A 17,488-nucleotide genomic window follows, 5' to 3' on the forward strand; every position below is an offset into this window, starting at 1 on the left:
CTTTATTGCATGATTGCAAAAAAATGTAACGTAACTATAATAACAACTACCGGTGTGAAAACAGATTATTATTTTGGCAACCTATTTACCAACGACCGGTGCGAAAACGGGTGTCTAAATATATTATTATCGTTTAGCGTAATCAAAATACACACGCATTTGCTTACGCACCGGTGCTGATAGTCTTACAGAGGTTTTTCAGTAATAACGTTAACAAAACACTTCAAGGGATTTGTTTTGCTTTAGGAATATTCTAGCTAGAGAATTGCCAATTTCCTTTATCGAAATTATGCGATATGGAGGACAATACGAAGAAGGTACGTGAGTTTTAAAAATGCATATTACATTAATTGTTTCATTTTAAATTTACGGCTATTTGGAGGACACACACTTCGAGCAATACGAACAGCTTTTAGCACTGGCAAAACAACCTCTGGTGCAGAACAATGAGCCAACTAAATGCTACCTTTGTAGTAAGATGACTCCCGCAGAAGCAGGAATAATCCTTGCAAACTGTCTTCACACGTATTGTAAGCTGTGTATGACGAATTCGTTACTTCAAGCCACAACCGAACAATGTCCCTATCCTTATGGGCGTTATGAGTGTGATGGAATGCTGCTGGATCAGGAAATAAAGTCGCTGCTAAGTCCCGAAGAGCAAAATAACTTGCTCAAACGTGTTTTCGATGCGCTTGAACTGAGTGATACAATCGAAGCACCGACACCGATGGTCGCTCAGGATCTTGATCTTCTGGTAACCCTTTCGGATGCATCAATCGTACCCAACTTGCAACCTTTTGACTGCCCCATTTGCTTCGGCTCGTTTGACGCTTATGAGGGCGTAATTTTGCGTGAATGCTTCCACAGCTTTTGTAGACAATGTCTACAAAGCTCTATCAAGTTCGCCGAAGACGTTGAAATTAAATGTCCATTTCAAGAGAATGGTAATGCCTGCGAAAATTTAATCGAACATCGTGAAATAAAAAGCCTGCTCAATGAGGAAAACTACAACACCTATTTGGCGCGTTGCTTACAGAAGGCGGAGAGTTCAGCCGACAATGCGTTTCACTGTAAGAAACCGGACTGCACCGGATGGTGTCTGATCGAGGACGCAGTTACCGAGTTCAAGTGTCCAGTATGTCAGGCGACTAATTGTTTGCAATGCAAGGTATGTGTTTTTTTAATTGTACCTTTGCTTTTTGGAAACTAGCTCTTGCCTTGTATGGAACATTTTTGTTCTTTGAAATTGTATTTATATCAAACTAATCCAGGGTCATTTGTTAAAACAATTAAATAATGTACCAATTTATTCGTATTCTGATGCTCAATCGTACAGGGTATCCTTAATTTTCCATAAGTACAATAAATTTAACCCTTTCCTGCTTAGGGTGTCTGTAGAGCACCATGGCTGTAAATAGTTATAACTTTTCGTTTCCACGAGATTCATTTGCTAAAACATGTATGCTTAATAACTTGGGCTATCACCTTTTAGCACTCACAATTATTAGTATTATCAGTAAAACTGAAGTTATTGCCAATGAATTGATTGGATTCTGTTGAAACAGTGCTGCCAAGGGCAGTTTCAGTTAAAGATGAAATGTTTTGATAAAACTTTGTAGTCTTGCAATATTATGAAAACTGATAAAGCTTATCAATTTAGACTATCTTCGACTATCTGCAATTGGAGTATTGTAAATATTCTAGAAAAATGGCATTGAGCATTGAAATGTAAAGATTGAATAGCTTGTAGCAACTGTCAAAAAAGGACATATCCTGATCAAAAGGTTTTTCGTGACCCCAACTAAATAATTTTGGAGCTCTATATTTACGGTAGAAAAAAGAATAGAAGCACTAAAATGTTGGAATGCATTGTGGAAAAAATCGGAGTGATTTAATTCCCTTACTCATAATATATTGTGCATTGCGAGGGAACCAATACCATTCATACAAATTCAACATTCGTTGGATTTTGTGACAAAGCTCTGATGGATAGGTATCAACATCTCAGGTATCAACTAAACGTTACTGCTTTACGAACAGGTTATCCATTCCGGCATGAACTGCGAAGAATACCAGGACAGGCTGAATGGTAACTACGAAATCCGACGATCAGAACGGGCCATGGATAACTTAGTGGCAGCCGGTGAAGCAATGAATTGTCCCAAATGCAAAATTCTAATAGCGAAGATCGCAGGTTGCGATTACTTGGTATGCAGTATGTGTAAAACAGGTATCTGTTGGGTCACGCGAGGCCCTCGTTGGGGACCGTTGGGAGCAGGCGATAAAAGTGGTGGTTGTCAGTGTGGTCTGAATGGCCGAAAGTGTCATCCAAGTTGCAACAATTGTCACTAATGCTGATTTTCGAGTGCAAGCTTGTTTTTTTTTGTATTTCGTTTATTTGACACCCTTGCAAGCTTGTTGTTATACATGTGTTTATATGAGCTGGAATCTAGTGAATAAAACATGTTTCGTACTTTCTAAGCTTACTATTTTATTTCTGTATGTTGTCTCTTCTCGTAAGGATACAAATTCATAAAATATAAGGATGCATAATGCCGAAGATTTATGGTTGTTGGAAAAGTAGACAAAATTTTAGGAATTTGAGCTATTTTATGCTCAAATTTCTAATCATAAATATTTGTGTGGAAATTACAAATCGATTTTTACACTAAAACCTTTGTTTTAGATATGACCACAATTACGACAATCCGTTTCATCTAACGACGTAGTCAGTTAATACATTGTTCCAACGATGAGTGATTCACTGTTGTTAGTGCAGACATTTATTTATTCAATTTGTGTTGAATATGTTATGTTGTTTATCCTGTGTCGATAGCTTTACCGCTGCCGGGATTGCATAGACTTGCAAAATTCCTCCCTAGATCCAGATACGATGGTCATGGTTTTTTACTGGACTGTATTGATCAGACTCACTCTGCAGCAACCATCTCCATAGTTCATGTCAAGATATTTTACCGATGAATAGAAGAATACTCGCGCTCTTTCGAAGCGGTAGACAAACAATAGTGGAGAGGCGAGGTGTGTTGTCGGTATGAGCCTATAGCGATATCAAACGACAGTATGTATGTCATTTGGAACCGGCGACATTAGTTTTATAGGTTCGGCAAACTGTTTCCAGACCCTCCTCATTGATTGACCCTTTCGCTCGTTCGCAGAATGCATCGTGTATGCGCATGTGTGATCAGCTTCTGATGAAAATACACAATACATAGAAGAGAAGGTTGCTTATTGATCTGTGGTTGTAACATTCGTCGCTCAGTGTGAATAACGTTTCTTTTCTGTCTCTTTTTATGTAACTGCTTTCCTTCCCCACTGATAACTCGAAATCCTGTAGAGTTGGGATCAACTGCTGGACTAATCATTATTATTGCGCAAGCTGTTTATACTCCTATCTATGTACTTCTAATATTGTAGTAAATTGTGAACTGTTGCTTAACTTGTAGGAAAATGTTAGTATATTGTAATAGAACAGTTTAAACGACGAATATTAGCAAATACTGTTTTGTTTTCGAAAACGAAACAATGTTTTGCTAGTGAATGATTTTTACCACTATATAGTTTAGTGAGAAACTGAAAGCAAAACAAACTGTTGTTAAATTATACTTTGGCGAGTCTAAAATGACGCGAAAGTAAATAAATTGCCACAATCAATTGGAACGATTGAAACAATATACATTGACTGTAAAATTAGGAAAAAGAACGAAAACAAAAAAATGATAGAAACAAGAACCAGGGAAAAACTAAAATCTGGATGAGAGTTAATGATAAAAAGAAACAATAACATTGCGCACAGACCCTATTTGGATTCGTCGCCGAGTACACGAAAACGGGTTCTCCTGGAAAGTGGACTCTCAATTTCACTGAAAATCCCTTGCTACGCGTGCTAGCGGCGTCCGTGGATCCGTTTGCTATCTCTGCTGGGTTAATATATTAATGAATCTTTGTATCCGATTATCCTCATCATGTGTCCTGTTGCTCTTACTCTTTTGTTTCGTTCTTCTTATAGGCTCTCGAAACCGCTTATCGGTGACGTCGTCGCGCATCGTCACGGGTTCGCGAGCGACGACGACGATCCCGCGAGTTCGAGCGAATACGTTCACGGCGCTCACGGTCACGACGCTCGCGCTCTTTACGACGTTCTTCCTCCTGCTTACGCGCCTCTTCCTGACGCCGTTGTGTTTCAATCAAGTTTTTGCGACGTTGTTCTTCCTTTACGGCAATCTGTGAATAAATAATACATCATGTCAGATACGCGCTATTTACAGCAACAAAATTCCAGTCTCACCTGCTCAGCAGTCAACGGTAACCAATAGATACATGGTATCGTCTTTGTCTTCCTGAAAAGATCGTCCAACAATCTGATGGGGGGCTCGTTCTCCTTCTTCTTGAATTTTCTCGCTGAAAATTTTTTTGCTTAGCAAGTTTGATCCCTAACGACATAGCTAGCCTAACTTACCAGGCGATAAGCTGGTGCTGTTTCGCCTTCGATCCCGGTTCCGGTCCCTTCCGTAGTCCCGTTCTGTCGAACGCCTCCTCCCGCCTGGTGCGCTGCGATCTCCGCGTCCCTCGTTGCGACCACTGCGATCCCGCTCCCTATCCAGGTCACGGTCGCGATCACGTTCCCGGTCTCGATCCCTATCCTTGTCGCGGCCACTCCTATCTCCTTCGATGCGATCGTGATCAAAGGTATCCTTTTTGCCAAGATCCCATTCCCGCACTGGTCTCGTAACGTGCAAATCCTGGAAAAAAAACCAGCGTTGAATTAAACGTTTTTCGGAAAACGGCGAGACCAGCAAAACAAAGAAGTATTTCGATATCTACGCTGATAGACATAATCTTAATATTCTGGAAAATTTAGATTTCACAAGATTAAAGCCTGTGTTGCTGTTTTTTTTTTTACAAAATGGGGCTATTTTAACACTTTTGCGAGAAAACATGACTATTATAGTTTGTTATTCATTATTTCATCGCTGTCGACCAACACGGTTTTGTTGCTAGACGATCGACAACTACCAATCTGTTCTCATTCTACAAAGTATGTTATCGATGGTTTGCCGACGGAGTGCAAACCGGTGCTATTTCCCCTGATCTTCTCGTGGGCAAAATCAGTAGTCCTGGACAAATTCTTCGTTGTTTTTGTTCGTATCACAATTCTAAGCAATTTGAAGTCAGCATTAAGGACTGTCGATCTGCACCATTGTCATTTCACCCGGCATCGCACAAGGAAGCCATCCCGAACCAGTAATATTTCTCCTTTATTTTAATGACGTCAATGTCCAATTAAAAGCCCGCCTTTCCTTCACCACGACATGAGGACTTTTTTGACGGACACGAAATTCACGCGATGTAGTTAACTGGACAGTTTGAACACGTGCTGTGATTTAAACAAAACGGTTTCATATCTTTTTTCGAGAGTTGTCCTACTGGAGCTGTAGAGCTAGGTTCTCGGAAGGGCTCCCCGTCAGAATCACATTTAGGCCAATTGTAGCGGGCCGTGATTCATTGTACGGTTCAGGTATGTGCGGGCGTAGGGACTCGCGATCGCGTGAATCATCGCGAAGAGCTCGAGCATTCGTACATTAACGTGTTCGGTCGCGTGTACTAACGTGTATGTAACTTCGAGTGTATAAATTCTATTTTATAACCATGTGCCTTTCGCATATTCGCGTGTGTTCTTGGATAATCTCGCGCAGACCATTAATCTAATATTTTATTTTTTGTGTACGGCTAAGATGTTAAAAGAGAGTGAGATCTTCCATATTGTAGGCTACTTCCTGGTAGCAAACAGCGGGACAGTGCTCACCTGCGGAAGACTGAACAGACTCAGTTTAGCTGCGTGCTGGGAACGGAACTCCAATTACAGATTCCTCTATTCCCGATCAGTACATACACGTACTGGTGCAATAAAAGTGTGAATTAATAATACTAATTTCTACTTTTTATTAAAATTATAATATTAAAATCTTCCGTCAAATTGGCTTCTTGTTCGAAGGAATTATTTCTTCAGAATGAAAAAAAGGTAAAAATTTCACCTTCGCCTCCTGTGGTTTGTTTTTTGCTGTTTCCATGGAAGCCTAGTCACCTACGGTACCCGAGCAAAACTAGGTGCTTGCAGTGTTGGCAACATTCTCCAGGCCAGGAACCGAACTGATGGCTTGCAGCAAAACAATCTTACTGACTGGACGCTTGTAGGTTGACTTCATCGTTCTGACCAACAATGTCCTAACCTTCCCGTCCGGACCACGATATACCTTTTCCACCACACCTTTTGGCCTGGTACCACGATGCAAACTTTCATCTACTAACCCTTATTCTTGTTTACGACGAATGCGATATTCGTTCGAAAGCGATTCGAACGAATAGTAAGCCCATTTGATTTTGCTGTCGTAAACGAGAATACAAACCACTTTCGAACGAATCTCGCATTCGTCGTAAACAAGAATAAGGGTGACTATCATCACGATGTCACCAACTTTGTAGTCGTGATAGCTTCTGCTGTCTGGCCACTTGCGACTTCGGATCAGCTCTGGACGATACTCTGCAACCCATCTACGCCAGAAACGATCCGCATAAATCTAAGCATGCTTATACGCAGCACGGCAGCTTAGGTCTCGTTTATCGAAATCATGGTCGAATTGGATTGTATTGTTTCGTCCTAGCAGCAACATGTTCGGTGTCAACGGTTCTGGATCCAACGGGTCATCTGCAACATGCGTTAACGGTCGGTTGTTTACTGTGTTCAATGCCTCGCACAATGCAGTACGTAGCATCAAGTCGGTGGGTTGTCGTTCCTGCAACATCGCACGAAGAGCAGTTTTAACGGAACGTACCAATCGCTCCCAGCAGCCTCCAAAATGAGGAGCACCAGGTGGTGATCCAGCGTCTTCACCAGTGTCTTCAACTCTTGGTTAGCACCGGTGAAGTTGGTCCTATTATCAGTCATGATGCACTGTGGCAGTCCTCGAATCGACATGAAGCAGCGAATTGTCATTATACAGCTGCTTGTATCGAGTGATGGGACCACCTCCAAATGTACTGCTCTTGACGTCATGCAAGTAAACAGCACTACCCACCTTTTCTCGACGCGACGGCCGACTTTCACAGTCATCGGCCCGAAGTAATCGATGCCCGTACATGTAAACGGATACACGAACGGCGTTGTGCGCTCCATTGGCAAGATGCCCATCTGCGGAACGGCTGGTTTTGCTCTTAGCTCTCGACACTTCACACAGGACATCGTGTACTTCTTTACTTGCGAACGAATCTTCAAAATGCGGTGAGGTTCTTTAATACTGTTAACGACGGTCTCTAATCCCTGATGTGCATTGGCAATATGATACATAAGGATAAGCAATGTTGAGAACGGGTGGTTATCAGGAAGAATGACAGGGTTGTTCACTTCGAACGGTTTGTTGTGATCTTGAATACGGCCTTTCATACGGATGATTCCATCGTGTAGAAACGGGGAATATGTTCTTAGGCGACTGCTGCTCTTCACGAAACCGGTCTTCACCAAGCTGCGCAACTCTGTGCCGAAAACTTCAGACTGTACCTTCTTATACCATGCACTTCCAGCATCTACTATATCGTCAATCGTTCGGGTTTTTCGCATTTCGTCAATGCTAAAAGTTTTCTCATCTTCAAGTAGTATGCGGTTGATCTAACCAATCGATTGAAGTCAGAGAACCGCGCAATATCAGGAAGATCAATCAATTCTTCAGTGAATGCACCGCAACGCACCTGCTCCGTGCAATCCAGTTCCGAGTGGAAACTCACAAGCTCTACAGAAGACATCTCCAACGGTTCGTAATTCGGCCAGTTGACACTATCACGATAAATGAAGTCTGGACCACGAACCCATTCTAGCATGCTGCCAAACTTAGACCACTTCGTAGCCAAATCGGCCACGTTCAGCTGCGACGGAAGCCAATGCCACAACTCTACGCCATGACCATTCTCTTTGATTTGCATAACGTTGGGAGTCTCGTTCTTCTCTATGGATGAGTACTTGGTGAAACATTTCCTTGATATCCGCGACGAAAGCAATCCTTTTCATTCTGGCACGGATCAGAATCGCAGCAGTGGTGGAACTAAATCGGGAGCCTTCAGTAACAGATCGTTCAGAGAAAACCCATGTGACTTTGCTTTGGCATCCATGACCAAACGGAACTTCTCGGAGCTCACCACACTGAAGTGTGGCAGGTACCAGGTGTTCGATGTTTCAGCTATTTCTTCAGGCTCCAATTTCCTAGCGTACACCTTATCAACGTAGTCTTGAATTTTGTTGCAGTATCGCTCAGCGAAATCGGGGTTTGAGTCCATTTTCTTCTCGATAATCTGGAGCCGACGTAGCGCTTGTGGTGTGCTATCCGTCAAGGTTGTTGCATTTGTAAATCTGGCCTACCCCAAATCATTCCCCACGCCGTTTGATCGTGCGGTTCATGATATCTAGAGCACGCTGATCTTCATCGGCTATTTTCGCCATCTGACCAGAAATCCTAAAATTTTCAACTTTGTGCATTTTCTTCACCAGATCAGTAAGTTCAATGTCATCATTTTCTGAGCACAGGAATGCATGATGTTTATTCGATCCAGCAATGGTCGGATCCATTACTCCATGGATCGTCCGTCCCAGGTGACAACGAGTCAATAGCAAGCCTTGAAGCGCATATTGCACCGTCTTCAGAGGTACAATCAGGCCCGCATTATTCGAGCCAATCAGTATACAGGGACAGGCATCCTGGATCGCAACTAATTTATCATCGTCTAACATAGGATACAATCGCTTGATATTCGCCACGTCGAATTTCACCGGAGGTAGAGCGATATTCTGCACAGTTTGGATATTGCTAACGTTATACCATTTCGCTTGCTCCGATGTAAATGCGAAATGACAGCATCATCGACTGTTCTTCCTTGTGCAAAATATCATTAGTCCAACGATAGGACACAGGAGCGATCAGTCCTCGCAATCCAATATTCTCCGCAACTGCAGCATCCATCATCGACAGAGACGAACCTTCATCGAAAAGTGCAAATAATTCTGCCGTGCCTCTCGGACCTTGGATCCTCACCTTTCCTACTCGGAGCAGTGTATTTATATTTATGCCATGACATTGCATACATTCTGCTGACTATTACATTGCATACATTCTGCTGACTATTATACGTGTTCGTACGGTTGTACTTCGAGTTCCTCGCAGAATCGTCGGAGTGGACTAACTCTTGATGTTTCTTCTTGCATATTGAATATTTGTTCTCGGACTTGCAGTTTCTTCTGCAGTGGTCTGACTTCAGGCAGATGTAACAAATTTTGCAGGAATTAGTAGTAGACCGACGTTGACCAACAGACAGCTTATGGAACTGTTCACACTTGTCTAGATCAACGTGAGAATTTGCCGAGCACAAAGGACACATCTTTGTTCCTTCATCGTCGCGACAGTTGACATTCAGAACCATCGGTTTCGGCTTGAGTTGGTAACTGGCCTTCTTGGCGCTAAATACAGGATTGAGACTAGCAAGTTGGTTGTCCATTTCATCCTCCAACCAACGCGAGAGTGTTAAACTCGATAGTGACACCTTTCATCAAAGCGGCCTTATGCCGAACCCACATCTGTTTGCTGAAAGCAGGCAGTTTATCAGCCAGGTGAGAGATGAGTTCGGGATTCATCAGGTAGTTATCCGCCTTCGCGTTGGTCATCGCAACCTTGGTACCAATTACCGCAATATAAAAGGCACGGAAAGATTCGATGTTACCTTCTTTTACGATCTCCAGGTTTCTTAGCGCTTCCAGTCTATTTGCCACCACCCATTCGGTGCGTCCGAAGTTTGACTGCAACATTCGTATAATCTGCTGCACATTCCCAGGGGATGCAAGCAGTGATTCCACAGTCTTGCGCGCTTTACCTTGCAGCGCATTGTTCAACCGTCTCAAGTTATCGCGATCAGTTAGTTTATACTCCTTAGTTGATGTTTTAAATTCGCTTTCGAAAATCGCCCATTCCATTACGTCACCAGAAAACGAGAGCAGGTCTTTCATGTTTCGACTCCGCAACGCTTTAAAGGCCTGAGACAAGATTTCGTTCACCCCAGGTTCGGGTGCTGTCGCGTTTCTTACGCCAGGTGTCGACGTATTCCGTACTTCGGTTTCTCGTGAAAATGCATAATCCATCCGGTAGGATGATTCTTCATATTCGTTGTGTGGCGTTACCTTTTCTGCCTCAGTAACCCACTCTTCAACACGCTTAGACGCATTAGTGTACGCACTCGATCTGCTCGAGGTACTCGATCTAAACAGCGGCTCAACCTTTCTCAAATTTCGCTCACGTTGTCGCTTCAGAAACGCTGCTTTCCTTTGTTCCGTCTTCAGTGTCAGGTCATGCTGAATCTGCAATTCCGCTAGTTTCTGTTCGGCTACAATCCTGTCTTGTTCAATAGAAGCACGCAGTTCCGCCTCCTCATTTTGCTCCTCTAGATCTAAGAGCTTGATTTGGCTGTCAGTTATGCTGCTTCGCGATGTACCTCTTTTCGATACGTCAGAGACAACAGATTCATTTTCTGGTACTTTGTCCTGATTATCTGCACCTTTTTCCCCGTCTTGGACATTTGGATTCAGTTGGCTTGGTGGCGTGCGTATCATGTTGCTGTGCTTCGGAATTTCTACTATAAAACTTTCTAACCGCTTGGGAATTGCGCCTTGGTATTTCCTGCTAGAACGACGTAATTGTTCTTCTAAACTGGCAATCCGGCTCGAAGGACCAAAATGTAGGCTACTTCCTGGTAGCAAACAGCGGGACAGTGCTCACCTGCGGAAGACAGAGCAGACTCAGTTTAGCTGCGTGCTGGGAACGGAACTCCAATTCCAAATTCCTTTTATTGCACCAGTACATACACGTACTGGTGCAATAAAAGTGTGAATTAATAATACTAGTTTCTACTTTTTATTGAAATTATATTAAAATCTTCCGTAAAATTGGCTTCTTGTTCGAAGGAATTATTTCTTCAGAATGAAAAAAAAAGGAAAAAAATCACCTTCGCCCCCCTGTGGTTTGTTTTTTGCTGTTTCCATGGAAGCCTAGTCACCTACGGTACCCGAGCAAAACTAGGTGCTTGCAGTGTTGGCAACACATATCACTAGAGTTCCCGGTGATGTCGCCCTGGAACGTGTTGCCTAGTGGATGTGCTTTATTTTTTGATTGGTCCTACTGAATGTATGGACCTAAGTTATTAGGACAGAGAGTAATGGTTTCTGGACGTGACCAATTCATGAGTGCGCGAAACGGACGTCTGTAGGTTCGCGTTTGAGACAGCGTTTGAAACTTCGTAAGTGCTAAAGTTCTCCTTATTACCGGGGTGTTATTAAGTTTGCGCAGTCGCGAACGTAGGTGTGCGTTGTAACCGTAACAAATTTTTAACCGTTGCAATTTTTTTCTTCAACGACGAACACTAAGTCTCCAACTTAAATCGGTTTCGCCTCTTCGAACCACTTTGTGAGATACTCTCGTAACCATCTGCGCAAGAATTGGTTTAACATGGCTTGGTAAAGCCGACAATCTCCTCTGCACACCTTCTTCGGCTCCGCTTGCTCCTTCGGAGGCTGCACCACTTCACGGGAACTCTACAAGAGAAAATGGTTCGGTGTTAACGTTTCTTACTGCTCCGCCTCGAGGGGAATAGAAGTCATCGGTCTGTAGTTGACAACGCTTTACGCTTCGATAAAAAAAAGTAGCCAATGTCCTCGTTTGGAATCTTGGACGTATAACTCGCCGCCAGAGCTATTGTGATCGACCTCACCAACCGCCTCCAAGCATCTCACATATGCGGCGCTGCAGGTAGCTTGAACAGCACTATCGCGATCATGTTCCGGGGCAGCTCGTTGTTTACCCCAACGAAATTCGTTCCTTGATCGCGCAACCTCCAGCTGAACTACACGGGTTGTGCGACACGTGAATAAGGTGATCCATCGCTTCACGGTGCTGCAGTTGACTCGAACGGCGATTGGCTCAAAATAGTCTATCGCCACTTAGAAGGACAGACGTTCGAAGGCCCTCATTCTGGCTGCCGGAAGCGGAGTCATACGTGGGATCGCCGGTTCTGCCCTTTTCGTCTTGCACAGCCAACACTCCTTAGCTATCTTGCGTACTATCGTGCGCTACGTAGACATGTAGAAGAGCTGCGATACCTTATTGACGACATCTTTCCATTAGCATGCAGGAATCTTCTGAAGTATACGGGTAACTATATGCTCCTTCGGTAGAATTATCGAAAATCGCGTATCGTACGCCGCGAACTCCAGCTTCGTCGATGTATGTTGACAGCTTCCTGATTCTGCTAGTTATCTCCAGTCTCACCTTTTGATGATCTTTGTCTGTCATCAGGGCAGCAATTCGATTGGGATACATTTCACTGAGGCCTAGTCGGTTAATGGTTAACTCTGCAAGTGCCAGCTACTGCTGCGTGATTGACCCAGCTGGTTCGCGATTTGTTTCTGAACATCAGATGCAGAATCTTCCGATATCGGAGACCGTACGCCACCGCTCCAGTTGGTAAAACGTTCCTAATTGACGGCGGACATCAAAAGCACTTCACTGTGTACAAGAATTAATTCTCGACGGCCACTGTGTTTCCAGCACTTAGGAAAAATTCCTCGAACCATACACTATCCGCCGAAAAGCGTGGTCCTCTCACTCCCCATTTGGTTGCCAAATCTGCAAAACTCATTTGACTCTGTACGTACCGCCACTTCACCGCGTCCGACTTCGATAGTATTTCGCGAATTTGACGCGCAACGAACTGCTGATGCCTTCGATAGCCCGAATTGATCCACGCTAATACAGTCTAGGAGTCGGTTCACGAACTTAAGCTTGTGTACGTTGAGGATAGCTTTGCGCAGTCCTACTCCGATTACTGCTCCATTCAGTTCGAGTCTCAGAATAGAAAGCGTCTTTAAAGGAACCACCTTCGCCTTACCACCAACCAATGCAACTTTGATTACGCCGCCAGAAAACTCTGCACGAAGATACGCTGCGCACACGTACGCTTCCTGACTAGCATTGACGGATAGGTGCATCTACAGCATCACACCTTCTTTGATTGAATGTTCGGAAAAATATCAGCGAGGAACGCGCATCTGGCCCAGATGTTGGAACAAGGCGGATCACCATGTCCATCTCTCGTTCAATTTCAGCGGAATCTCTTGGTCCTGTTCAGTTTTAGCTCTCAATACCTCCTAAATGAGGAATTTGCCGTGAACCAGAAAGAAACACAGTAGTCCAACCGTGTCAAACGGGCTCATCAAGGCCATGAAATACCTGTCACTTCGTAGGATGAGCCATCGCAATTGCTAGTGTCTTTGAGAACGTGAAGACGCCCTCTTCTGGCTTCCAGTACATTCCACGTTTCCGTTCCATGGAGCAATTTCACATGTGACGAGCATGGTGAACACGCGGTTCCAAACGTAGCGACATCTATCAGATACAGATGCCGATTCTCCCGTCGAATTTGAACTTGGTGGGACATTTCTTTTAAATCTGCGTAGACAGCCACCTGTCTTTCCCGGAATCCGAATAGCACTGCCAAAAGAGAATTCAGAAGATCCGGTCCTTTCAATAGAATCGTGTTCAACGAAATCCACTTTCGCTGCGGCAGCACAAAACATATGGATTTTCGATGGTGTCTTCGGATTTAGAACGACACTAAGTCCGTCGGAGATCCGCTTCCTCCAGTGCCTCCGGTGTCGTCTTCGTCTGGTATTCGGTAAACTGCCTCACAACACTCGCCAATCATTGAATCTTTCAAAATTCGTCGCTCCAAACATTGCAATCTGCACTGAACTGCCATCCAATATCTATCAAAGAATTCGAAATAATCGTAACGCTATAGCAGGCCCGTCTCGAACCGCCGAGCGACACGCTTCGTAGTTTTCTGAAGGATATTGTTCGCACGTTGTACTTCCGGGGCATCCTACAGCCTCGATACCCATACTTTACACCGAGAAAAACTGTTTAACGAAACCATGCAGTGACACACGCAGATATGGAAACGGTGCGCGCGATCCACATATTTATCTTGTTTCCCGTACACAATCCACCCGAGCCGCAATCGGTTATCCAGACTGGCCCTCTCGTATCTTGTGCATGGCAGTCAATGCGAGGCAATGCGTTCTCGTAAAGCCAATTCCGCGTCTCGTAGGGATTGCCGGGGTAGCTTACCCATTGTGCGCACGTCGTTCTGTTCCACGAATTTTCAACTTTCAATCCACTGCACACAGGGGGAGCGAATCTCCTTTGACACCCAATTGTATCGCACTCTCTTCGTCGACCAGCGTTCGCGATGACCCGCCAAATTACCATTATGCCAAATAACCGTTATGTTAAATTACTATGTCGAATGGCCCAGACCCATTTTTTTATATACTAATACAACAAATCCGAACACATAAATTGCCATTAGTCTGATTAAAGCCCCCAATCAAAAAAAAAAAAAGTAAATAAAATACAACGAGCACATACCTCATTCTGCTTCATTGAATCGCGGCTCCAACCAAACTCTCTCGCTTCCTTGGAGTTGTCGATCGTTATTCTCGTTGTTCCAGCGTCGTCCAACGTTGAAATAATGGCCTTTTCCATGGCGGACTCGGTACCAAAGTCAACATTCAGACATTTCGGGTTCGACGTAGGCCACCGAACACCGTGCAGGGCATGACGCGTTTCAACCGCTTCGCTGAAAATATACACCATGAAACAAAGATCGTATTGCCCCCGGAAGTTCACCATGCGCCCAACCTCAACAGTATAGCTGTTAAACTAGCACGATACTTACTCCTCAGTCTCGTATTTCACAAAGCACTTGGATTTAATTTTATCAATCCAAAATCCGTTCTCTACGATTTTCCCCGTCCTAGCCAGCAAACCTTTCAACTGTAGCACAGTAAATGGCCGCACCAGGTTCGTTATGTAGAGAATGTTACTGGAATGGTGACGAGCCGGGCTGGGCGGTCTAGTGACCAAGTTGTTCCCTTTATCGCTGACCATGCTTATCTTACGTGTAATGATATTCTTGTCCGCCAACTTTGGTTTGTGCTCTACTTCGACGTCCTGCTCAATGTTTTCCTTCTCGGGTGGTTTTGAGGATAATTTGTCCCTAGAATGGCGACGTTCCGCAGTCGGTTGGTCTTCATTACTGTCAACGATCTCCTCCGGTTCTGGTGAAGATTCTAGCTTTATATCTGCAAGTGGAACCGGTTGTACCGGTTCGGAAATAATATTTTTCAGCGAATCGGTGGATATGGTTATCACCGAAGACTTTGCATCAGTTTTAGAAGACAGCCAGCGCCGTTTCCGTTGCAATGGCTTACGAACTGGTTTATCATCAGTTAATTTCTTTTCCGGGCTGCGCACAAGAACCGGATCGTCTTTAATTTCTCCTGCTTCAAGTTCTTCATCATTTTTGTCATCATCTTGTTTAGCTGGCATTTGAACAATCGTATTTATTATTTCAGGTGATTTAGAGCGAGAGCTAAAGCGAGACTTTCGCGCAGGTTTCGGTGGTGGTATTTGAGGCGGACTTTCTTGCGACGAGGAATCATCCTCTGAAACTTCTTTCACAGGGGAAGCTTCTTTGGTGATCTCTTCTTGTTTAAGCGACATATGTTGGCTTTCTTCTTCCTGCACACTCTCTGAATCCACTTCACCCGACTCTCGGGACTGTTCACACACATCTGTTCTGACGTTCTCCACAGGTTCAGATTGGTCTGGTTCTGCATTGTCTCCGTTGTGTTGTTCTGATGATGATTCTGTTACCTCTACCTGAGCGTTATTTTCTTCCGGCTCTGGTTCCAAAAGAGCATCAATTTCAACATGAACATTCTCCTTATATTCAGATACTTCACTAGTCTCAGGAATTTCTTCCGGTTTTTCCTCCGGAATTGTTTCCATCACATCCGTTTCAATAATTTTTCCTTGCTCACCATTCTCTTCCTTTTCACTTTCATCTTGATCAGAAGGTTCCACTGATTGTGACTTACGACGAGGATTCCTCCTTGGTTTTACGAGCGACCTCTCTTCAGACGACTTTGCTCGGGTATTTCTGCGTACTTTACCTTTTCTCTGGGTTTCCTCTTGTTCAGAACCACTCTCATCAGACTCTGCTTGTTCGGCTGCCTCAGCTTCCAGCTCTTTATCATGATCCTCCTCTCGATCGGAGTTTACACTAGGCGATTTTCGGCCACGTCTGGACGTACGCCGAGATGTCTTATCCGGAGATGTTTTCGCGGCAGTTTTGCGTCGCATTCTGTGGATAACATTAAAATTGTTAACATTTTCCATAGTTATGAACACAAAAAAAATAAATTCGACTGCTCGTTGAAAATTATTTTATTCATAGATGGAAGCCGGCTTCATACAACTTAGCGCTACTTTTCCATTGACTACCAGTCACATTCGGCGATGCCAGGACGATTAGTTACCTGCGGTTATTTACTAGTATATTGCTTTTTCCTTTGCGAAAAACTGCTTTTCTTGGTGTAGCAATAACGTCGAGGCAAATGCACATAAAATAAACCACTCAAGGCACAAAATCTTGCTGCAAAATTATGATTATTATCCACTAATCAAACACACGTCTCTCCACCATAAGAAAAGTTTTTTCTTGCTTTTATTCTAACTGAGCTACACGAAAATTCGTGTACCTGTTTTTCGTTTTGGACCTCTACATCCGAATGTAGGAACTATATTTGCGATCTAACAGTGGATGTCGACCATTAGATGGCACGAGAGTGCAATGATGATTCAGTCGTAATTGGGTCATTAAGCTATATATAGTTTTCCGTTCCATTCGATGCATTTTAGGTCCAATATACATAATATAACATTATTTCAAAAAAATTCGTTGTAATACGTAAAAATGATTTTTTTTTTGTTTTTTTAAATAAATCTTATGTAAACTTGGCAACCATACATAGGAAAACTGCGTTTATTTACATCTGGCCTATCAGGACAATACCCAAAATGAAAAAAAAACTATACACAGAAAACTTGCATTACCTAGCAGTAGGTAATCTTAAATCTGTGCATCCTACTTCCTCCAACGAAAAACGAAAGGGAGGGAGTCCAAATTTACCCAAAAATAAGGAGATATTCCCCAAAGCCGACCAAACTTTATCCCATTAATTTTGAGTAAAAAAATCATTCCCTCTCCCTTGTTTTCCGGCAGTGAAATAAGGACCCCTTGTGATTCAAGAGCCTAACGTCCTGTTCAGGGTATCATCCAAACAATCTGTGGAATCGTAGGACTATATGAGTTAAAGTTCGTGTATAATATTTTTTTATTAGGGTGCAAATTAAAATTACCTACTGGTAGGTAATGGATTTTAAGTGTGTATGCAATGGATGGTGTTTATGTCAAATAAAAATAACCCTGCGGGAAAACCGAGGAAAAGTGCCTTAATTTTTTCTGACATTTCATTTGT

At 43.5% G+C, this 17,488-nt stretch overlaps 2 protein-coding genes across 3 annotated transcripts; one reads left to right on the forward strand and one right to left on the reverse strand.

Moving 5' to 3' along the window:
* On the forward strand, nt 1–2,481 carry LOC131685761 (ranBP-type and C3HC4-type zinc finger-containing protein 1-like). Its single transcript, XM_058969699.1, has 3 exons — nt 1–317; nt 383–1,168; nt 2,041–2,481. The coding sequence occupies exons 1-3, from the start codon at nt 297–299 to the stop codon at nt 2,350–2,352; spliced, it is 1,119 nt and encodes a 372-aa protein (XP_058825682.1). The 5' UTR covers nt 1–296; the 3' UTR covers nt 2,353–2,481.
* Nucleotides 2,482–3,226: 745 nt separating this feature from the next.
* LOC131685757 (apoptotic chromatin condensation inducer in the nucleus) lies at nt 3,227–16,667 on the reverse strand. Of its 2 annotated transcripts, none has more exons than XM_058969689.1 (7): nt 16,487–16,667; nt 14,842–16,311; nt 14,532–14,742; nt 4,478–4,760; nt 4,307–4,419; nt 4,004–4,242; nt 3,227–3,935 (listed from the first exon to the last, which is right to left on the reverse strand). In XM_058969689.1, exons 1-6 carry the CDS (start codon nt 16,570–16,572, stop codon nt 4,042–4,044), a joined length of 2,364 nt encoding a protein of 787 aa, XP_058825672.1. In that variant the 5' UTR covers nt 16,573–16,667; the 3' UTR covers nt 3,227–3,935; nt 4,004–4,041. The 2 variants fall into 2 exon arrangements, with proteins under 2 accessions (XP_058825672.1, XP_058825673.1); XM_058969690.1 differs by having other exon boundaries at nt 3,227–3,938.
* Nucleotides 16,668–17,488: the final 821 nt, after the last annotated feature.

Source organism: Topomyia yanbarensis, chromosome 2 (assembly GCF_030247195.1).
Source record: "Topomyia yanbarensis strain Yona2022 chromosome 2, ASM3024719v1, whole genome shotgun sequence".
NCBI lineage: Eukaryota > Metazoa > Arthropoda > Insecta > Diptera > Culicidae > Topomyia > Topomyia yanbarensis.